This window comes from Scyliorhinus torazame, chromosome 12, assembly GCF_047496885.1.
Source record: "Scyliorhinus torazame isolate Kashiwa2021f chromosome 12, sScyTor2.1, whole genome shotgun sequence".
In the NCBI taxonomy this organism is placed as follows: domain Eukaryota; kingdom Metazoa; phylum Chordata; class Chondrichthyes; order Carcharhiniformes; family Scyliorhinidae; genus Scyliorhinus; species Scyliorhinus torazame.
The window spans coordinates 61,613,256-61,636,792 of NC_092718.1; the positions used below are offsets into that span (position 1 = coordinate 61,613,256).

The 23,537-nt window shown below is 49.2% G+C and overlaps 2 protein-coding genes across 5 annotated transcripts in view; both read right to left on the bottom strand.

Annotated features, from left to right (window-relative positions):
- cemip (cell migration inducing hyaluronidase 1) overlaps positions 1-23,537 on the bottom strand; it is a 319,445-nt gene that overhangs the window by 247,959 nt on the left and 47,949 nt on the right. The window lies entirely within an intron of this gene.
- The window catches only part of LOC140386430 (cell surface hyaluronidase CEMIP2-like), a 211,099-nt gene that overhangs the window by 56,371 nt on the left and 131,191 nt on the right, over positions 1-23,537 (bottom strand). For both annotated transcript variants that reach the window (XM_072468758.1, XM_072468757.1), the window contains exons 16-19: positions 21,086-21,238; positions 20,794-20,971; positions 7,498-7,713; positions 3,364-3,572 (exon numbers count right to left, since the gene is read on the bottom strand). In XM_072468758.1, the coding sequence (XP_072324859.1) occupies positions 3,364-3,572; positions 7,498-7,713; positions 20,794-20,971; positions 21,086-21,238 (756 nt within the window). The remainder of the gene's footprint in view (positions 1-3,363; positions 3,573-7,497; positions 7,714-20,793; positions 20,972-21,085; positions 21,239-23,537) is intronic.

The following is a 23,537-nucleotide window of genomic DNA, read 5'->3' on the forward strand; positions in this document are numbered from 1 at the left end:
AAGGTACTAATCAAAATGTGCTCAGCCTATTTCAACGCAGTTCCTGGAGGGTATAATAATTGCAGAGTGCCAAATGACCTATAATCCAACAATAATGGGGACTGAATTAGCAGTCGTATTCGGAAAAGCCACAAGGGTGGCTGCTGTGGGAAATGGGAATGCTACATGTGGCTGGAGGGAAGTGCACTTGAGGTTATTGCGAAGGCACATTGTTAGCTCAATGTAAAAACTCTTTACCCTGGAGCTCAACTAGGCCTGCATCCAGAACAGGGAGTGCTGCATGTTGAGCGAACTGCCAGAGAAAAGAAATCATTGAATAATAGAATCTTAGAGCACTGAATCAAGCCACTTGGCCCATCATGTGTTTTTCTCTCCATAAAGTCACCTACCTCATCTAATCCGATTCCTCTGCTCGCTCTCCATACCTTTTAACTTCAGTTACTTTCAAATACTTTGCTGCAAGGATTGGGAAAAATATTTTGCACTCCCCAGCACACTTGCTGCATCAGCATTTCTACATGCCCAGCCCAAATTCATTGTTTTCTTTCAAATCAATCTACAACCACAGCACAAACACCCTGCCAACGCCCTGATCTCACATTTTATTTGACTCCTGTTAGTCATGACCTTAAAATAAAAGATGGAATACATTTAACAATTTGTTAACTTAGATACTTCCAATCACTGACATTCACTATTGTAGAGGCCCCGCTTTCTCAACCTTGGCCCTCGCGTGAGGTGTGCTGATCTTCGGGTTAAATCACCACCAGTCAGCTCTGCCTCTCAAAGGGGAACGCAGCCTATGGTCATCTGAGACTACGGTGGCTTTACCTTAGTTTACTGATATGAAACAGAAATTCATCAAAATAAGTTTTGTTTGGTGCTAAGTGCAAGTCAGTTTACTCTATGACCCAAGGATTAAGGAGTGGTTTCATTGTTAGTAATGTGTAACTGCAGCCTGATTTCAGAACTAGGGCCCATCATCGAGTCTCACTCAACCACATTCCGGTTAGTCTGTTCTGAATTCGGTGTCTCCTGTGACTCGCCGAAAGGGCTGACGCATTGTGGGTTCAAGAACTGCTCCAAGAGCCTAACGCTCCAGTGCAGCTCTTTCGGGTGAATGCAAAAAACCCCACTGCACTACCAAGGGCAGGGGAGTTCCAACATTTACCCCTCAACCAGTGTTACTTCAGCACATTTCCTGGTCACTTACCTCATTGCAATTTGTGGTACCTACACTGGTTGGTTACCACTCTTTCTACATTCCAACAGTGAATTGACAGCGAAAGGATTTAATAGACTGCAAAGTGCTTTGGGGCATCTTGAGATCATGAAAAGTAACATAGAAATGCAAGTTCCTTCAAGATGTGCCTTGGCTTAGAACCTAAATACCCTACCAGCAAATGGAACACACTTTTAACAGGAAATAGGAGAGGACATAACTTTCAGATAAAATAATGCTCAATCACAGAAGCTATTTCTTCAACAAGGTCCAGCTTTCTAAATGAGAAATAAAGGTGTTTACTGCTCTGTGGTACACCAAATTCATCTCCACAATATTTTCCCAACTTGTTTGCTCAGCAGTGACTCAGAATTTGGGTTGGAACAAACCCTATTGCCAATCCATTACTTACTTTTCAACTTGTCCCAGCCTGTATCAGAACTTGGGCTAGATTCAGCTATGACATTCCTGTTCACAGGCCTCAATGCACAAGCCCTTTTAACCCATTCAACTTAGACTGATATTGAGGTCACTGTTCTAATCCTGGTTGTAGCGAACTGCACGTAAGGTACACAATCTTCCGTAGCATAAGGAATCTGCTTGATCGACACGTCATCCACCACCTTAAACACTCATTCCCTTCAACATCGATGCCCAGTGGTAGAAGTGTGTACCTTATTCAAGATGCACTGTAACCTTTCAGCGTCGGCCTAGCCTCAATGTTGGGGCTCGGCCACCAAAGATGCGGAGCCTTCCGCACCTTTGGGCCGGCGCGATGCCCGTCTGATTGGCGCCGGCTTTGGCGCCAGTCGGCGGACATCCCGCCGTTGGGGGAGAATTTCGCCCCTGGTTTGCAAAAATATCTATATCACACCGGACTGAATTAAATTCTGCAGATATATTACAAACGGTCAGAATTCACAGGCAGGTTATTTCTGTTTTGTTCCATCAGTGAATGAGCTAGCTCCGACCTCCCTACACACACATTACCCAATGGGATCCGATTTAACACCTCAGGAAGTAAGTTTCTGGCTTTGTCAACCCAGCACCTCATTTGCCCCTCATCTCCTCTAACCTTTTCCTGTTACACTCACAAATGCAAATAATCATCAATATAACAACTGATAAGCTATGATTGCTGAAAATATGAAAACCACACTAAAAGGTTAAAATCTCCCTCAACAAGCAGGCTGTCAAATATGCATCAACGAAGAACCACTGACTCCGTTCTACAATTGCAACTTGTTGTTTTCGGAAGGAACTCCAGAGATTAGGATCTAATCATGGCTGCCATTGGTGGAGCAATGGAAGGGGGGACACGGACCCGCAATGCACTTCCAGCGCTTGCTGAGTTTCAAAAAAGTAACTATTCTTTACGAGCACCCAGATACCAACTCTTGGTAGATTAGGAAGGGTAGATTTCTGTTGCAAACGCCTGGGTGTTTTGCGTAGCCTGGGCGGAGCAAAGAGGGGATGGTGGAGTGGAGAGCACTGGGTGAATCTAAATTAACTACCATTTGTTGAAACAGAAGGAGTAATACGCACGACTTAATGGCCATTAGTCATTAACTGACCATAATCAGCTACCTACAGACTGCCCCGCCCTCCTCCAGGATTCCTCACCCAGCTCTAGGCCCAGGTAGAGTGCCCATTCGGAGGGTCGGTACAGACTCCCTCTGCACTATCGGGATTCTGTAGATTTTTCCACTGCAAAATCTGTTAACTCATCCACTTAAGAATTGTGCATCTTGAGACGGAAACATTTAAGGGGCCTGAACAAAATTGATGAAACCTAATTGGGATCGCTGCGAGTAGAGCCAGGTGGCTCCGATGGCCCATTCTCCAACTGGCATCTCACCGGGTTAGCACTTGTTAGCGGAATTGGACATTCTGAATTCTCTCTCAGTGTACCCGAACAGGCGCCGGAATGTGGCGACTAGGGGCTTTTCACAGTAACTTCATTGCAGTACTCACGTAAGCCTACTTGTGACAATAATAAAGATTATTATTATAATTGAGAAAAGCTCCATTCTGGTTGTGGGCCCTTGAAAAGTTCACTCAGTCCTGCATCTAAACCGTTGGAGAGTGAGGTGAACACTGCTTACTACCACAAGACCAATCGATGGTGCCCATTATGTTACCTGTTAAAATTGATCGGGTACAGGACAATCTGCTCAGGTGTTCTGCCATTCCACCGCAGTGTGTAGGCTTGTTCTAGCATGACGACAGGCTGGTACTGTTGATAGGGTGCCCTGCGATTAACACCTTGCAGCTTCAGAGGGTGGTTCGGGTACGAGTCCTTTGTGATCAGCAGAGACAGGTTCTCTGGTCTCCGGGCTTGAACGTAGAGCTGAGTGAATGAAAAGAAAAACCATGCCTCAATGAGCGGTGATGTGGAGTTTAGATGAGCGGTCTTTAGACTTATTCTGTCGAACTGGCTGACCAAGGCAAGGATGCTTTTATTACTCTCTCCTCATTGCCCTTCCACAAATAAAATACAAAAACAGGAAAGACCGGCCTGTCCCAAGTCCCACCCAAAACTCCAGGGCGTACTCAAAAAAAACCAAAATAACGTAAGTGTTGTAAATCTGGAAAATAAACATAAATTGTGGGAAAGACTCAAGCGGGTCAGGATGCATCGGTAGAGAAAGACAAATGTTGCCACTTCAGGCTCATTTCTTTGTCAGGGTCCTGAAACCAGCATTTGCTCACAGTACTTCAAAATGATTTGGGGATTTGAAGGAGTAAATAAGGGGAAGCTATTTGCGCTGCTCCGTCATCAGTGATCAGAGGCCGCAGATTTAAATTAAGCAATTTAACAATTAGCAACATTTTTCGCAATTATGTTCTAGAATTCACCCGAATGGGTATTAAAGCAGATTGATTTTTGAAAGGGAATTGGGTATTTATTTGCTGGACTGTAGGGAAGGAGTGGGACTGAATTGGAGGCCCCTTTCAGTGAGCTGGCACCCAGACCCGATGGGCCAAATGGCCCCCTTCTGTGCTGGATAATTCTATGCTAATTACTCACCCAGCCCAGGAGCTGAGGTCCTGCAACGCCCAGTTTTCCCTGACCATTCCCACCGGCAGTGTCTACTAGGCGCCTACAAACCTAACGATGTATAATTTAGAACTGCTCTACTTTAAAAACTCCTTCCACATGCCTGACTTTGCTCTCCTCAGCTTCACAAATTGTTAGTTAGAGGCTGCACATGGCATGGTGAACAGTTGGGGTTAAACTTGGAAATCTTCCTGTTCTTTGACACCAGGCTGATCTTCAACAAACAAAAATGCAAGATTTGTTATCGCAAGTTTACTTGAACCGGACTCATGGAATAAGAGTAGTGGTGGACAGGGAGAAAAAACAGAAAACACTGGACAATCGCAGCAGGCCTGAGAGCATCTGCGAAGAGAGAATAGAGCTAACGTTTCGAGTCTGGATGACTGTCAAAGCGTCTTTGTGGGCAGGAACATATCAGTTAGCCAGCCATGTTTAGCACTTTCTGAGCCATATTGCTTCTGAACACCATTTCGCTTAAATTAGTAACAAGGAAAGTAGAACCCATGGTTTGCAGCTTCCCACATTCCATATGGTACCTATCAGACTGCCCACTGTATATGGGAGGAGGACATAAAGTTAGAACCAATGCCAGCCAACCATCAAATTCAAAATAGTAAAATTCCACTTGATTTTCACTCAAAGCTGTAAATCCAGGTTCTAAAACTCAGTCAAAATCTCATGGATGAGATGAAAAGCGAAATGGAGACCAAAACAGCTTTGAGACGGTGTGTCGGTACTGCTGGAGAGAGAGAGAGGTCGGGTGTGTACATGTGGTGGTGGTCGGCACCGAGATCTCAGGGTGTGGCGGGAACAGCAGCCCGAGCAGCGTCTCGGGGATATCCTAGGTGGATTCGAAAAAAAGAGTTTTGGGACTTAAGGTGGAATAAGTCAGAGCCGAGAGACAGTCGCTGAGGAAGTGAGTTTTGGTAAACATCTAGTCAAACACCAGGAGCGAAATGGAAAGCACTGAAGTGAACAAAGTAAAAACAGACAGACGGGCATCGAGTCAGGGAGAAGTGCAGAATTGCATCAATGTCGGCATTCCTGGAAGTGACAGTGAATTAAAACCACTAAAATCAAGCAAACGTTGGGCTTGCTGGAAATCTGAACGAAAAACAGAAGATGCTGGAAATACTCAGCAGGTCTGACAGACTCTGTGGGAAGAGAAACATAGTTAACATTTCAAGTTGGATATGACTCTTTAACCTATACCAGGTCTGCTGGGTATAGTCAGCATTTTCCGTTTTTAGTTCAGATTTCCAGCATCCGCAATATTTTGATTTCATCCCAAAATATCAGAGCCTAATCCTTCCGCACCTCATCCCACGCCCTCACAGGCAGTCACCCAAGGCTGCCCAAGTCCCTGGCGCTGTGAGGAAGCAGTCTAACCACTGTGCCTCACCCCATTATTAACACCCCGTGGTGTTAGCTGGCGCCTCACCAGGATACTGGGGATACATTGGGGACTCAGGATATTGCATCTCAAGGTTCTCCAGTCCCCCAGCCCCGTGTTCGTCAACGGCGCGCCTTTCACTGGCAGCGGGATTCTCTACGCCTGCTGCTTGTCAATGTGGTCTCCAATGAAGCCAGCTGACGCTGTCGGTAAACCCGTGGGCAGTGGTGCGCTGCCGGCAAATAAAGAGAATCCCACGCCCGGAGAATTCCGGACCATATAAATACTGCAGCTTGAGCCAGCAAATCCCTTTGGAAATGGGTGGGGAAGAGCAAGTCACATTTTAATAAAATATTTGTGGCACCACGCCCATAGTGCCCGTACTGACATGAAATGAAACCAATAATCTATCTGAAGATTAAAAACCCAGAGACATTTTCATTTGCCGAGTTTCAAAATTTAGGCCATTGGATGATTTGTGCCTGAATGTGTTTGTTGAAATTTCTGCACAGTTATTGATTAAAGTTATGATTAGATCAACGACTCACAGGAGGACTCAGTGGGTGGAAGGTAAATGAGATTGACTTTAGTCTTTGTCAGAAATTCCCATCTTCCCCCAGAAAATGTTGAACTTCACCGTAACTGGATTGGAAAGTAAATCATTTATTTTTAATTAAACAAATTTAAGAAGGGGGTTAAATATAATTTTCTTATGTGGCAGTTCTTCTTATCCTTGCATCAGATTTGCTCGAGTTTAAGTAGCACTCAAAATGACTAGGATATAATTGAAGGGATAATTTTAAGTGCTTGTCACAGATGCTTCTGGAAATTAATGGGTAGAAAAGCAGACAAGGAAAGGAAAGAAGGGAAGAATGAATTGCGTCGTCTGAAGCTTTCAAGTCAAATTAAGTCCTTCTGAAGTGTAGCCACTGTTGCACTGTAGGACACGTGCAGCCACTGTTGCACTGTAGGACACGTGCAGCCATTTTGCATACAGCAAGATTCCACAAAGAGTAACAAAACAAAAAGACCAGGGCCGGAATTCTCTGGCCATTCGGTGCCAGTGAGATTCTCTGGGCCCCGCTGGCAGCGCACCCCCGCTCGCGGTTTCTTCGGCCTTGTGTGGTGGCTTCAATGGGAATTCCCACTGACAGCAGCGGGAGCAGAGAATCCCGCCACCAAACACAAAAATACTCCCAGTGGCTGTGCACACCCACTGTGCACATCCATTTGCGCTCCAGTACCTTCCCATCCACACCCCTTAAAATCTCCCCTTCCCCCATCCCAAGTACATGATTGGCTGCTCAACATCATAGCCACTCTATTTCCTGTGCTCCCCAACCAGTGAACTGCCTTGGACTGCTCATCACCATTATATTCCAGATAGCCAGGTGGTGAAGGACATAAATGGAGCCAATACACTTGTAGAAGCATTCATTGACAGAGTTACACATTACAAGCATGCGCCCCTGAACTCCTCAACCACGGTCAGTCTGTGTCTTTTTGTAAGAGCAGTAATGAATCCCCAGTCAATATCCAGCACCTACCTATAATTAAACATTATTAATACACGAGTAACATACAGCACACCAATCATATGCTGATAAGATTCTACTGGTGTGCTTGGGATGTCCTGAGGCTGCGAAAGGTGCTATATAAATGCACAGTCTCTCATTGCTGCTTAATCCCACAATTGCTGGGTTATTACAGCAAGTCAAAGTCGGTCCCATACACCCCAATCTGTCACCAATAAGACGGATTTCATGATTTGGAGCAATGATAAAAGTTACAGAAGCTTGTTTTCCCAATTGAAAATTTCACCTGGGCATACTTTCCAGTGCAGATTACTCCATTCCACCTGGGAACACTAAGGCAGCCTGGATGACGAACCAGGTAGTTGTCAGCTCTGGCGACGAACGTGTCAGGAAATCCGGTCATTGAACCGTCCAAGTCATGGAAAATAGACGTCTGGTCACCATCAAGGTTGTTAGTTCCAAACCACTGCCCTGATTTACCAAAGAATACCTCGAGGTTAACCTGTATGGGAAAAAAACAGAGAGGAAATGGACATCAGATGAAAGTCCCCTGCACCCAATGACAAGTCTGGGTCTTCTTCCTATGGGAAAGAGAAGGTCGAGAGATAACCTGATCTGATTGTGGTGTTAACTTTGCTCTCCTCTCTGTCCCCACGCCATCCAACCATAACCCTTGACTTCCTTGTCTATCAAAAATCTGTCTAACTCTGACTTGAATAAGTTTCATGATCCAGCCTCCACTCCTCTCTGGGAAGGAAATTCCACAGATTAACGGCCCTCAAAGAAAAAGGTTCTCCTCACCTCAGTCCTAAATGGACGATCCCTCATTTTAAAACAGTGACCCCGAGTTCCAGAATCTCCCGCAATAAGACAGAGAATAAAAATTCTCTCAGAGGATCGTGAGTCCTTGGAACTCTCTTCCTCAAAATGCAATGGAAGCAGAATCTTTGAACGTTTTTAAGGCAGAGTGAGGTAGATTCTTGATTAGCAAGGGGGTGAAAGGTTATCGGAGGCCGGCAGGATTGTGGGGCTGAAGTTTCAATTAGATCAGCAATGACCTTATTGAATGGCGGAGCAGCCTTGAGGGGCCGAGTGGCCTTCTCCTCCTCCTAATCTGTATGTTATTCTTAAACAATATCCCTTGGTTCTTGTTTCCCCCCATAAGTGAAAATATTCTCCTAGCATCAAATCTGTCAACTCACACAGGATTTTATATGTTTCAATAAGATCACCTCTCATCCTTCTCAACCCCAATGGGTTTAGGCCCAACATGTTCAAATTTCCTCTTTAGAATAAGCCCTTCATCCCAGGAATGGGACAAGTGGATTTCCTCTGAACTGCTCCTCACGCAATTATGGTTGCCATCTAACGGCCGCTAGAACCCAGGAGAGGCCTCCCGTGGGTTTCCCGGCAGCCTTTACCCCTCGCAGGATATACCCAAGTCCCGTGAGGTGTCGGAATCAGAATCCTGCCCAAAAGGGGCATGACCAAATGGCACGCACCTAAGTAGGGTTTACGCCTACTTAGGCGTGTTCACCGGAGATCTACCAGCCTCCCTAGCGAGGCTGCAGCAAGGCGCAGTTCAATATTGGTCCACACAAATGTGGACCAGGTGGAATGGTGCCCGCGGAGTCTACCAGGCCATCGGAGACTTCTGGGTGGTCAGTTATAGAGCAGGGTGGCTCTCTGGCCCTCCCCCTGGAACACGGGCACCTTGGCACTCCCAAATAGCACTTTAGCACTGCCACACTACCACTCCCTAGGTGCATGGGTGGCATTGCCAAGCTGACAGGAGCACTTCCAGGGTACTAGGGTGGCAGCAAAAGGGTGTCCGGGTGCCAGAGTAGCACTGCCAAGGGTCAACACCCGAGGGGGTCCTTGCCCATGAAAGGAGACTGGAGAGGTGGGGGGAGATTTGGATGGGTGCAGTACAGGGCACATAAGTAGGTGCCTTTGGGAGGTTGAGGGAGGGGGTAACAAGGGGCCTGAAGAGGGTGTTGCCCAGGCACCCCATAGTGGGCTGTCTTCACATGGAGGAGTATGGGGTAGTGCACATGTGTGTGTGGGGCGTCATTGCCCATGGGTGGGGACTGTGGGGGACCCACAAATTCACTTCGAGATCGGGGCACCTTTTCAAAATGGCGGCCCGATCTCGGAGTTCCGCGCCTCAGTGTTGCAAAAAATTCAAAGGCCACGTTGCACCGATAAAGCAGCTTGCTACGGTGCAGTATGGCCGCTAAAAGTCGGGAGACCTCTCTCCCGGGATCTACCCGGCTCGCAACGCCACGCGAGATCCAGTGCAATCTCGCAAGACGGTGCAATGTAAATCCCAGCCATTGTGGACGGTGTCATTCTTTTGGTAAATCTGCATGTTAGAGCAAGAGAGCTAGCCACACGTGCAGATTCCCGAGGTACCTGCGGCTTTGGGATTCATCTCCTTCGCCTCAGGTGGCCTCCCGCTGCACGGTGGTACCCTGACACGGCTGGTGCCACCTGGGCACCCTGACAGTGCCACCTGGGCACCCTGACAGTGCCAGCCTAGCACCTTGGCAGTGCCACCTGGATGCCAGCTGGCATGGGCGCTGGCAGGGTTCCAGATTGGCACTGCCTCTGCCACGCGTTCCCCATTCAGGCCCCTTATTCAATGCGAGTCGCGTTTTATAGCCATGTGTTTCTCGGTCCTGCGAGCGCCGGGAAACACACGGCTAAACGCGCTCGCCAGGGGACTTTGTTCCCTTTTGGGAGAATCACGCCCAGAGTGTGGGCTAAGCTGTTGAGAAACTTCCCAGGGCCCAAAAAAGTGACAAGTGTCGCTTAATAGCGGTGATGAACTCAGAGCCGGCAGGAAACTCACTGCAAAGCCCGCCACAAATGAACTCACAAATGTTTCCATTAAATTCCGCCCTATATCTATTATTTAAATAGGGAGACCACAATTGCACACTGTATTCAAAGTGTGGTGTCAGCAAAGCCCTGTACAGATGCAGTAAAGCTTCCCTACTTTTATATTCCATTCCTCTTGCAATAATTCCATTTGCCTCCCATTCAAAGATGGGGATGAAACCTGAGGGCCCCTAAAAACAGACATGGGGATTGGATGCGGCATTAACCCAAGCCAACTTCAATCTGCCTGCTAATTTACACAACTTTAACCAGATAAAGACAGCCTGCAATACTTAAAGGATCACCTACTTTAAGTAAGCAGATAGTTTAGTGACGGGATATGCATGTTACTGGGCAAAAGTGGCCTGCAGTCAGGGTTGGGAGTAAGGCTAGTTCTCGGCTCCCTAGGGAGAGAGAGATCACATATGGGGTCTTCTGCAGATGACTCAGATGAGGACTTTGATGGAGAAGGCTACAGAAAGAAGGCTGAGGGGTACGCACAGCAAAATGTTTGGCGCATTGGCAGGTCTCCCAGAATCCTGCGGTGAATGTCAAGGAGCATGAGGAAGTCTGGCACCAACTTTGCACAGGGCTTTGCGCAGAGCTCGGAATTCATTCTTTCTAACGTGGAGGTAGTGGCCAACTCCATGAATACACCTGTGGTGACCACACCTGGTTAAAGGTGAAGCTTCTGCTGCCTCAGCTCCCACTGCAGTAAAAACAGAAGCCACCCAAGGTCTGAGTCCTGCCAGGCGAGCTCTCTCCCATCTTAGTTTGGCGGTATCATGGGCTGCAGCCAACAATGTTAAAAAGGGGCTTCACCCTTCTTTCTCCCCTCCTCCACCTTCTAGCAGCTCACCCTATGCTGTGTGACCTTTGCTCATTCTCCCAGGCATGCCGACTACGACATCCAAGTCTGGGAGCAATTGGACTGTACAAAATTCTTGAAGTCAGGACCTGCCACACCTGTTGGGGATATCAACGCGATCACAGGGTGGGTGCGTGGATCAGGGAAGGGCACCTGAGCACGGTCTCCCCAATGTTCTCGGCAGCAGTCTGGGGTCTAGGGTCTCCTGCTGTGGCCAGGGGTAAGTGTGCAAAACGAGGTTCTCCACCACAACTGGCTCGGTGGATGGCACTGAGTGGAACATGTAAGGATGTGGGAGGCTTGGGGGATTTGAGTGTCCCAGGGTGGAAGCCCTAACTGATTATCGGTCTCTCTCCTTCTCCAGATATAAAAATCTGGCTGGTTATGTTGGTCCCGCAGAGGTTGCCCTCACGGTGCTGGTGGCAGCCCAGGCAGCCAGACGCCAGAGACGGCGGCAGCAGCATTGAGGCAGGCTGGAAGCGGAACCCCATGTGGAGGGGGCCACCCCACACCCTGAAAACCCGACAGCCCATAAGACCAAGGACGAACCCAGAGGGGGATGCCAGCAATGGCCCAAGATGTGCAGGCATCATGTTCCACAGGAGTCTCCGTCTCAACAAAGAGACAGTGCGGCACCTATGCCTCGCCCTCGCAGATCTGACACCCTATGGAGGATGAGGCCACCTGCTCCCGGTGACCCTGAAGGTCAAAGAAGCCCTGAACTTTCATGCAACCGATTCATTCCAGTGCTCAAGTGGGGACTGGTGCAGCATATCACAAGATACAGCCCACAAGTGCATGCATGAGGTCACGGATGCCATGTATGCCCGGGCAGTAGAATATATCAACTTTGAGCTGGACCATTTCCACCAAGATGCCCAGGCTGCAAGATTCTCCACCATCGCGGAGATGCCCCAGGTCCAGGGTATAATTGATGGCACGCATGTCACTTTACGTGCACCAGGGCAGCAGGAAATGCCCTTCATTAACATCAAGGGGTTCCACTCCCTGAACTCATGTGCGACCACCAATTTTGGATTATGCACAAGTGTGCATGCTTTCCAGGGTGCATGCATGACCACTTCATCCTGGGGCACTCAGAGATCCCCTACGTCTTCGAAGACCACCCCAGGATGCGGGTTGGCTTTTGGGGGGATAATGGGTACCCACTGAGGTCCTGGCTGATGATGCCAGTACGGAAACTGGAGACTGAAGTGGAGACCCGATATGACGAGGTCCATGTTGCCACCCATGCTGTCATTGAGCGGTGCATCGGACTGCTCAAAATACGGTTCTGATGCCTGGGCTGCTCTGGTGGTGCCCTGCAATACATCCGCCAGAGGATCTCCTGCTTTGTGGTGGTCTGCTGCACCCGCCACAACCTGGCACAGCAGCGGGGTGACATACTGGAGGAGGAGGGACATGTGGCCTCATCAGTGGAGGAGCCAGACCAGGAGGAGATGGTGGATGAGCCCAGAAGTAGCCACAAGGGGAGTCGGAGGATGGACAGCAGGCAATGGCAAGGGTCTGGCATGTTTGCAGGACCAGGGAGGCCCTGAACCTCGCCTGTTACTCATAGGATGAGTCTTTGTCCGTCAGATCACCCCCTCTCCCCATTCCCCTCCTTCCCCCATTCCCCTCCCTTCCCCCCATTCCTCTCATTCCTCTCCTTCTCCCCCCCCCCCCAGTTCCTTCCTTCCCCCCTCCAATTCCTCCCCCCACCATTCCCAGATCCTCTGTCCCCCCCCCGTCCCCCCCCCATGATCCCCCATGCCCCCCCAACTACCCTGTTTCATCCTCCCATGGTCTGGGTTACATCACACAGGGTGATGGGCCTGTATCGGCACTGCCAAGGTAGGAGAGTAATGATAACTTACTGTGAGGGAATCTCTGGCGCTCCCTGGTTTATGCCTGAATCTGATTCCTGTCTTTCTGCTGATGTGGTGAACTACTGTATTATGGGATGTAAGGTAGGACCTGCACTACAGGTTCGCCGGTAGCCCCTGCCGGCTGGCTCCACCGACTAAGAACTGTATAAATATGCATGACCTCCAGTGCCCTGCCATTTCGGCAGCTGCAGTAGGAGGCCACGCACCTGACTGCAATAAAGCCACAGTTGTACCCAATCTGCGTCTTTGTGCAATTGATTGCGCATCAATTTATTACAGTCAGATTTTTCCACAGAATGGATATCAGAATCAAACCCGATCGCCTGCAGCTGGATCCGCACTCGCCCGACACCAGGAAAGACTTCACTCACTGGCTAGCATGTTTTGAGACCTACATCAACACGGCGGACCCCACGCCAACAGAGACTCAGAAGATAAACGTCCTGTACTCCAGACTGAGCTCCAGTGTGTTCCCGTTGATCCAAGATGCCACGAATTACGCGAAAGCAATGGAACTCCTTAAAGAACACTATGCTCAGAAGGCGAGCACGCTCTTCGCCAGGCATGTACTCGCCACCCGCTCGCAACTACCTGGTGAGTCCATCGAAGACTTCTGCCGCGCCCTAATCCCACTCATCCGGGACTGAGACTGTCAGGCCGTTACGGCCGCTGAACACGCGAAACTCCTCATGCGTGATGCTTGCGTGACGGGGAATGCGTCGGACCACATCCGAGAACAATTACTGGAAGGGGCCACGCTCAAACTGGCGGAGACGAAAACCTTGGCGCTCTCCATGATGGTCGCATCCCATATGTACAATCTTACCCCCCCCCCTGCCCACCCTTCTACCCCTTCCTACCCCTCCTGGACCCCGCCGCCGACCTCCTCAGCTAGGGTCCTGCCTTCCCAATACGCCTGTGCCGCATGCCAATCCGCGCATCCCAGGGGTCCCCGCTGCTACTTCTGCGGTCAGCAAAAGCACCCCCGCCAACACTACCCGGCCCGCACTACCGTTTGTAAATCCTGCAGTAAGAAGGACCACTTCGCGGCTGTGTGCCAGGCCCGTGCAGTCGCTGCGATCACGCCCACTATCGCCCCCTCCCCCACGCCAAACTCACAATGAGAGCCGCCATCTTCTCCTCCCGGGGCCATGTGCGACCAATGGGAGCCACCATCTTGTCCCGACCCCGCAATGTGCGCACCATGGGTGCCGCCATCTTGTCCCGACCCCGCAATGTGCGCACCATGGACCCGGCCATCTTGTCCCCCACAGGGTCTCCGGCCTTCCCGAGATCGGAACCACACACGCTCGCCACCCGAAGCATCCGACGACTAGCTGCAGCTCGCTTCGATGACGCTGGACCAATCTTGCCCGCACAACCTGGCCACCGCGTCGACGACGATGAAAATCAACGGCCACGTGACCTCGTGTCTGCTGGACTTCGGGAGCACCGAAAGCTTCGTACACCCGGATGCGGTAAGGCGCTGCTCCCTTGCGATCCATCCTGCCAATCAAAGGATCTCCATAGCCTCCGGATCCCACTCCGTCCTGATCCGAGGCTTCTGTACAGTCACCCTCACTGTCCAGGGCGTAGAATGTAGTAACTTCCGCCTTTATGCCCTTCCTAATCTCTGCGCTGCACTCCTGTTGGGTCTGAACTTCCAGTGCAATCTCCAGAGCCTCACCCTCAAATTCGGCGGGCCCTGACCCCCCCTTACCATTTGCGGCCTCGCGACCCTCAAGGTCGATCCCCCCTCCCTTTTTGCCAATCTAACTGCGGATTGCAAGCCCGTTGCCACTAGGAGCAGACGGTACAGCACCCAGGACAAGACCTTTATCAGGTCCGAAGTCCAGCGGCTGCTTAAAGAGGGTATTATCGAGGCCAGCAACAGCCCCTGGAGAGCCCAAGTGGTAGTGGTTAAAACTGGGGAGAAACACAGGATGGTCGTGGGCTACAGCCAGACCATCAATCGGTACACGCAGCTCGACGCGTACCCCCTCCCACACATATCTGATATGGTCAATCAGATTGCGCAGTACCGGGTCTTCTCAGCAATTGACCTGAAATCCACCTTCCACCAGCTCCCCATCCGGAAGTCGGACCATCCATACACGGCCTTCGAGGCGGACGGTCGCCTCTACCACTTCCTTATGTTCTCTTTCGGCGTCACAAATGGGGTCTTGGTCTTCCAAAGGGAAATGGACCGAATGGTCGACCAGTACGGTTTGCGGGCCACCTTTCCGTACTTAGATAATGTCACCATCTGCGGCCATGACCAGCAGGACCACGATGCCAACCTCGATAAATTCTTCCGCACTGCCACTCTTCTCAACCTGACCTACAACAAAGAGAAGTGTGTGTTCAGCACGACCCGTTTAGCCATTCTCGGCTATGTAGTCCAAAACGGACTACTCGGGCCCGACCCCGACCGCATGCGCCCCCTCATGGAGCTTCCCCTCCCCCACTGCCCCAAGGGCCTCAAACGCTGCCTGGGGTTCGTTTCCTACTACGTCCCGTGCGTCCCAAACTATGCGGACAAGGCCCGCCCACTCATTCAGTCCACCCAATTCCCTCTCGCGGCTGAGGCACAACACGCTTTTGCCCGCATCAGAGCAGACATCACCAAGGCCGGGACGCGCGCAGTGGACGAGTCACTGCCTTTCCAAGTAGAAAGCGATGCTTCAGACGTCGCCCTTGCCGCCACTCTAAACCAGGCAGGCAGACCCGTGGCATTCTTTTCCCGCACCCTTCATACCTCTGGAATTCGACACTCATCTGTCGAAAAGGAGGCCCAAGCTATCGTTGAAGCTGTGCGGCATTGGAGGCATTACCTGGCCGGTAAGAGATTCACTCTCCTCACTGACCAACGGTCGGTAGCCTTCATGTTCAATAACACACAGCGGGGCAAGATCAAAAATGATAAAATCTTGCGGTGGAGAATCGAGCTCTCCACCTATAATTACGAGATCTTGTATCGCCCCGGTAAACTCAACGAGCCCCCAGACACCCTCTCCGAGGTACATGTGCCAGCGCACAAGTAGACCAACTCCGGGCCCTACACGACAGCCTTTGTCACCCGGGGGTCACTCGATTGTACCATCTGGTCAAAGCTCGCAATCTGCCCTACTCCGTCGAGGAAGTAAGGACAGTCACCAGGGACTGCCAGGTCTGTGCGGAGTGCAAGCCGACTTCTACCGGCCGGACCGTGCGTGCCTGGTGAAGGCTTCCCGCCCCTTTGAACGCCTCAGCGTGGATTCCCCTCCACCGCCCATAACACGTACATTCTCAGTGTGGTCGATGAGTACTCCAGATTCCCCTTCGCCATCCCATGCCCTGACATGATGCCTGCCACCGTCATCAAAGCCCTCAACACCATCTTCGCTCTGTTCGGTTTCCCCGCTTACATCCACAGTGACAGGGGATCCTCATTCATAAGCGATGAGCTGGGCCAGTTCCTCCTCATCAGGGGTATAGCCTCCAGCAGAACGACCAGCTACAACCCCCGGGGAAATGGGCAAGTAGAACGGGAGATTGGGACGGTTTGGAGGGCCAGTTGGCCCTACGGTCCAGGAACCTCCCAGCCTCTCGCTGGCAGGAGGTCCTCCCTGACGCTCTGCACTCCATTCGGTCACTATTGTGCACCGCCACTAATAACACACCCCATGAACGTGTTTTTACCTTCCCCAGGAAGTCCACATCTGGGGTGTCGCTCCCGACTTGGCTCGCAGCTCCAGGACCGGTCCTTCTCTGTAGGCACGTCTGACTCCACAAGGCGGACCCCTTGGTGGACAGGGTTCACCTGCTCCACGCCAACCCTCAATATGCCTACGTTGAATTCCCCGAAGGCCGCCAAGATACTGTCTCACTCAGGGACCTGGCACCTTCAGGTTCCACCCAAAGACACTCCCCCACCCATGCGCCCCCCCCCCCTCCCACCGCACTGCCAACATTGACCCCACCAGACCACGCCCCCCTTTCCGCACAAGAGGACGAAGGGGACTTCGGCACGCTCCCGGAGATCCCCGATGACTGGCCATCGGTGCCACCTCCACGACCGCCAGCACCGACTTCGCCGCCACCGTTACGCCGCTCCCAACGAAGCACCAAAGCACAGGATCAGCTGAACCTTTGACGGACTCCGGACCGTCAACATTTACATAATTGCACTATGTGTATATAGTTTCACATCACCCCCGCCGGACTCATTTTAACAGCGGGTGAATGTGGTGAACCACTGTATTAGGGGATGTAAGGTAGGACCTGCACTACAGGTTTGCCGGTAGCTCCTGCCGGCTGGTTCCGCCCACGGAGAACTGTATAAATATGCATGACCTCCAGTGCCCTGCCATTTCGCCAGCTGCAGCAGGAGGCCACGTGTCTGACTGCAATAAAGTCACAGTTGTACCCAATCTGCGTCTTTGTGCAATTGATTGCGCATCAGCTGATAACACGCTCATACCCATCCTGTGAAAACAGGGTCTGCATCGGGTTGTTTGATCTTGGACTACTGTGCTGAGGGTGCAGGGGAGAGGAGGGCAACAGGGGTTGGGGGCGCAGGTGGGCCCGCTGTGAAGATTAACATGACAGAGTGGCGTAACACGTATCAGTGATTTTTCGGGGGGGGGAGGGGGAATTTGGGGCTGGGAATTTGAGGCGTGGGAGGTGGAACTGATGCCAGGAAAGAGGTGGTAACTGACTGTCATGTGAGAGTACCTTTAAGAACTGGATGTTTAAGCAATGTACCTTTGAGAAAACAGTGATGTCACAGAGTGGGTGGAGGTCAGCTCTGTTCAGCCATTTTGAAGTTTCAGTTAAAAAGTGCCTGGCTGGTTTTGCTGAGAGCAGCTAAAAAGTGCCTGGCTGGTTTTGCTGAGAGCAGTTTAAAAGGAGAAAGCCAGTTTGAGACAGCAGCTTGAGAAGTTCTGGGTTGCTGTGATCTGCTTGAAGGGAGAAAGCCAGGTTTGAGAAAGCAGCTTGGGTGTGTCTGTGTGTTTCCAGAGAGTTTGCAGGAAGAAAGCAAGGTGCTGGAGCTGAAGTCAACCAAGCTAATATATATCTCTGCCATAAAACAGAAAATATAGATTAACTGTGACCTGGTGTGTTACTGTTTTGAAGGTTTGAAGCCTTTTGGATGTTTGAAGAAACATTTTAAGGAATTATTTACTGTTGCAATAGTTTCTGAGTTATCTTTGAAGTAAGGGGTGTTAAGAGATCCAATGTTTATTTAAGATGTTAAGTTGAGTTCATGGAATAAACATTGTTTTGTGTTTAAAAACCCACGTGTCCATAATTGTAATCCCACACCTAGGGAAAAAGCCGTGTGCTAGGAAAAGCAACAAATCCATTAAAGGGAGAGATTGGTTGAACTCCATGATACATTTTGGGGTTCTGAAAACACCTAGCCCATAACATGACCCTTACAGCTCGTTGGAGGTCGTTGGTCTTCTTTGGACATTGGACGCTGGTCATGCTGCCCGTACTGACAGCCGCTGCCACTGCCCCTCAGGCAGTATTGGTGACCCTTCTGTTGGTAATCTGACCCGCTCGGGGGAACAGGATGCCCACTCGCATCCACAGCGTCGAGAAGCCTGGCCAGCTTGGCATACCCAAAGTGAGGAGCAGGTCTGAGCGTTGCTACGCTTGTATGTTGACTGAATGAGTGGTGAGGGAGTGTCTAAAAGAAGCTCCCCCTTGTTAGCGGCGAGACGCTGAGGCTTGAGTCTGGTGAATCAGACAGTGAGACAGCCAATAATCGCAAGAAGCTCATGGGGTCTCATTACCGGCACTAAGAGCTGTTAAATACAGGTCATGATCTCGCCAACGCAGCAGTCAGGAAACACCCTGCCGATTGCACCCAAAATTACACTTAGAAATGTTTCCATTAAGTCGCACCCTATGTATTGAAAAGGATCACCGAATGAGGTGCGGTAGAAGTACCGTAAGTGGATGTGGATAGGACAGTGCAACGAGATAGGAGCACAGTTCAGTGAATCAGCAGTACAGAAGAATTAATTGCTAATTGAAGAAGACCGGAAATCGTGGATGAAAATTTGGATTAACCGAGGATCCACAATCTTTTTGGAGAGATATTTTGAAATTCCCACTACTTGGGTGAAGAGGTGCTTCGTGACTTCAGTCCCAATAGGCTGAATGCTAATTTTAAGTTGATGCCCTCTTACTCTGGATTCCTCTTTATCCACCTTATCAAGTCGCTTTATCATCTTAAACACTTCAGTTAGGTCATCTCTGAATCTTTGAAGGAAGGCAAACCAACCTCGCATCATACTTTGAAACTTTAACTTCCAGAGTTGAGGAGATAAATTCTGTTTTTGTCTTACATTGAAGTCACCATGTGAGCTGAAGGAAACAATGCTACACCCACCATTAATGCCTCCATAACGTGCTTCTATTTGCCATTGTGACTCTACTGATTTTATAATGCTATCGGGGCACTGATTTTATAATGCAATCGGGGCCATCTTCTTTTTTGGGGGTTTTGGATCCAATGGAGCCATTGGCAATATTCAGGGATTGAGATGGTGACATAGTGATAATGTCACTGGGCCAGTAATTCAGAGGCCCAGACCAACACTCTGGGGCCATGGGTTCATGGAATTTAAAATCAATTAATAAATCTGGAATGTAAAGCTGGTCCCAGTAATTGTGACCAACTATCATCGATTCCTGTAAAAAATCTATCTGGTTCACTACTTTCCTTTAGGGAAGGAAATCGGCCGTCTTACCTGGCCTGGCCTACACGTGACTCCAGACCCACAGCAATGTGGTTGACTCTTAACTGCTCTATGAAATGGCCTAACAAGCTACTCAATTCAAGGACAATTAGGGATGGCAGAAAATTCTGACCTTGTTCACATCCTAGGCATCAGAGTTCTCCCCTCTCCCTCCTCCAACCACACATAAGAGGAACCTCCTCCCACAGCCCACCCAATGGAGGATTGCTACCCTGCCAGAACGCCCTTAGCACTGCTTCCTTCATGTGACCCCTTGGCAATGCCCCCTTGATGTGACATCATGCCACCAGGGAGGAAGGATATGTTGTGGGCAGACGCTACATTGCCAAGCCCATCAATAATATAACAATTTATTCAAATCTATGGAAATCAGGTTTCCGCCCTGAATGGGCGTGAAGCTCACTGCCTCACCTTGGGGGGTGGGGGGGAGGGGCGGAGAAGATCTCAAACTAAGGTATCGCCGGCGCAAATCCGGATTTCTGGTCGTTCGCAAGATTTAGCAGCCATTACAGGATTTGTGCCAGCGGCTAATGGGGCCGCCAGATCATGCCCAAAGACCCCTTATTTTTAAACAGTGGGGCAGCACGGTGGCGCAGTGGTTAGCAATGCTGCCTCACAGCGCCGAGGTCCCAGGTTCGATCCCGGCTCTGGGTCACTGTCCGTGTGGAGTTTGTACATTCTCCCCGTGTTTTCGTGGGTTTCGCCCCCACAACCCAAAGATGTGCAGGCTAGGTGGATTGGCCACGTTAAATTGCCCCTTAATTGGAAAAAATGAATTGGGTACTCTTAAAAAAAATTTTTAATAAATAAATACATTTTTAAACAGTGACCCCTAGTTCTAGATCCTCTCCACATTCAACCAGTCAAGGCCCCTCAGAATCTTATTTGAACAACAGCGTACATGCAGGTTAATAGAAATTAGTTTGAACAAATGTTATTATACAAGATTCCTGACAGCTCTGAAATTTGTTAGCAGCAGACTTTCCAATTGTCCTTCTTGTCTTCAAACTAAAATTTGGGCATTGTATTAAAAGTGGCATTGCTGGTTAACACTTTGCTGGTTAACACTTTGCTGGTTAACACATGGCCCCAAAGGGTTAAATTTTCCACTTTTTTGTTTACTCCACCACCTCAGGTGGTTTTCCTCAAGGTCTGAGAACATACAAGAAAATTACTTTAGAGCTTACATTCCAGTCCAACTTCACTTGAGACACGTTGTTCTGGGGGCTGATTTGCCAGGCGTTCCTCATGAAAAATGCCAGCGCGCTGGAGTATCTTTCGTGGACAGACATATATTTCTTAAACGTGCACTGAGTAATTCGAACTGGGCCATCATAGATTTGGAATCCACGGATGGGAAAAGTTCTGGAAAGCACAAAGTTCGCTTAGGTCCGATACGTCACGTCGCTTTTGCAATAAATCTGTTAAAATGCATATAAATAACATTTGGTTTGAAACGTTGATTTTTTTATATTGTACCTGTTTCTCGGCAGTGTTCTGTATTCCCCCTGCGCTCCCTTACCCCAGTATCTGTTTTTGCCTCCATTACAGCCAACATTAATACTTTCACCAACAAAGATTGATTTTGTCACTTCCAAGCTCGACCCCTCATCAGTTGGAAAAGTTCCATCACTGTGGAAACAAAAGGACAATAGTGGTTTTATTCCCATGGCAGTATCAATCATGATGTTAAAAGAAAGCTGAAGCAAGTTTAGTGTTTGTGCAGATTTGTTCAGAGAACTTTCTTTGTGCAATGGATCAGCTACCTGAGCTACCAATCGGAACAGGCAACTTCATCAGCAGAGAACCAAGAGAAATAGGAAATCTGAAACTCGCTTTTTTTAAAAACAATGAATAAGGTAGTGCTGGAATCTGTAAGATTAAATTGTGATTAATTAAATTACAACACACAATAAACTTTGTCTTCTCAATGCTATTGCTGGTTCTCATTCAGGATGGTACAGTGGTTAGCACTGCTGCCTCACAGTGGCAGGGACCCGGGTCCGATTCTGACCTCGGGCGTCTGTCTGTGTGGAGTTTCTACGTTCTCCCTGTGTCAGTGCGGAGTTGCTCCCACAGTCCAAAGATGTGCAGTTTAGGTGGACTGGCCATGTCAAATTGCCCCTTAGTGTCCATACATTAGGTGGCGTTACGGGGATTGGGCCTAGGTAGGATGCTCTTTTGGAGAGTCGGTGTAAACCCGATGGGCTGAATGGCCTGTAGGGAATTCTATGAATCCGGAAGGTGCAAGGTTCAAGACTCACTGCAGACAGTCCCAGTGAAGGGCACCAGAGCTCCAACTCCGAATACTGGGTTGACATTCAATGGAATACTGATGGCTGGTGAGTTTGGGTGATCCTTTGTCTTCTTCCAGCTAGCCAATTTCTGATCCAAACTGCTAAATCACCCTGAATCCCATGCCTCCGTATTTTCTGCAGTTGTCTACCGTGGGGAACCTTATCAAACGCTTTACTGAAATCCATATACACATCAACTGCTTTACCCTCATCCACCTGTTTGGTCACCTTCTCAAAGAACTCAATAAGGTTTGTGAGGCACGACCTACGCTTCACAAAACCGTGTTGACTATCTCTAATCAAATTATTCCTTTCCAGATGATTATACATCCTATCTCTTATAACCCTTTCCAAGATTTTGCCCACAACAAAAGTAAGGCTCACTGGTCTATAGTTACCGGAGTTGTCTCTACTCCCCTTCTTGAACAAGGGGACAACATTTGCTATCCTCCAGTCTTCTGGCACTATTCCTGTAGACAAAGATGACTTAAAGATCAAAGCCAAAGGCTCAGCAATCTCCTCCCTAGCTTCCCAGAGAATCCTAGGATAAATCCTATCTGGCCCAGGGGACTTATCTATTTTCACACTTTCCAGAATTGGTAACACCTCCTCCTTATGAACCTCAAGCCCTTCTAGCCTAGTAGCCTGAATCTCAGTATTCTCCTCAACAACATTATCTTTTTCCTGTGTGAATACTGACGAAAAATATTCATTTAGCACCTCTCCTATCTCCTCGGACTCCAAGCACAACTTCCCGCTACTGTCCTTGACTGGCCCTACTCTTACCCTCGTCATTCTTTTATTCCTGACATATCTCTAGGTCAGAATCTTGATTAGCCTGAAGACCCCTTTCCAGTACTTTGCACAATTCTACAGTGGAAGTGCGTGCAAATATGGAAACAACAATGATTACAGGGTTGTTTTGATAAATACTTGCTCACCGCAGAGTGCCGTGCCATTCGGGAATGTAAATTGAGAAGTTGTGGGCGTGCTAATGATTTTTCATCCTTTTCACTAGCTGTTGGAAAACTGAACTTACTCCACTTATGAGAGAGCTAGCTCAATGAATTAAGTCTGGCATTCTTTTGAGTCACTTGTAATGTATTCTCCCTCAGAGTCAGCAAAGTGTCACCTGTCTCCTTAGCTACCTGCAACATGACTGCTGTTGTATGTTATGTAAAGTGAAGGAAGATACAGAATGGGGAAACAAAAGCCTCCAACGGTTCACTCTTGGTACCCAAGAGCACCTTGTCACCATGGTGATTAATTCAATGCTCCACACAACAGCTTCATTAACATTACAATAATTAAGCAAGACATTCTGTGAGATGGATGTGGTGTTCACAGCTAGCATGCAATTAACTTGAATTAGAGTCGTTAACCTTTCACTCCTAATTTGCCGTATTATCCCATTTCAAATTTATTATCACACAATCATAGAATGCCAACAGAGCAGAAGGAGGCCATTTGGCCCATCGAATCGGCACCGATCCTCTGAAAGAGCACCCTACCCAGGCCCTCTCCTCCACATCAAATGCAAAGCTTCCCACTGCCTCTCAATAACTAGCCTTTGTATTCACACCTCTTCCACATCCTTTTCCACTATTGCCTCTCAAATAACACCCCCTCTGCTC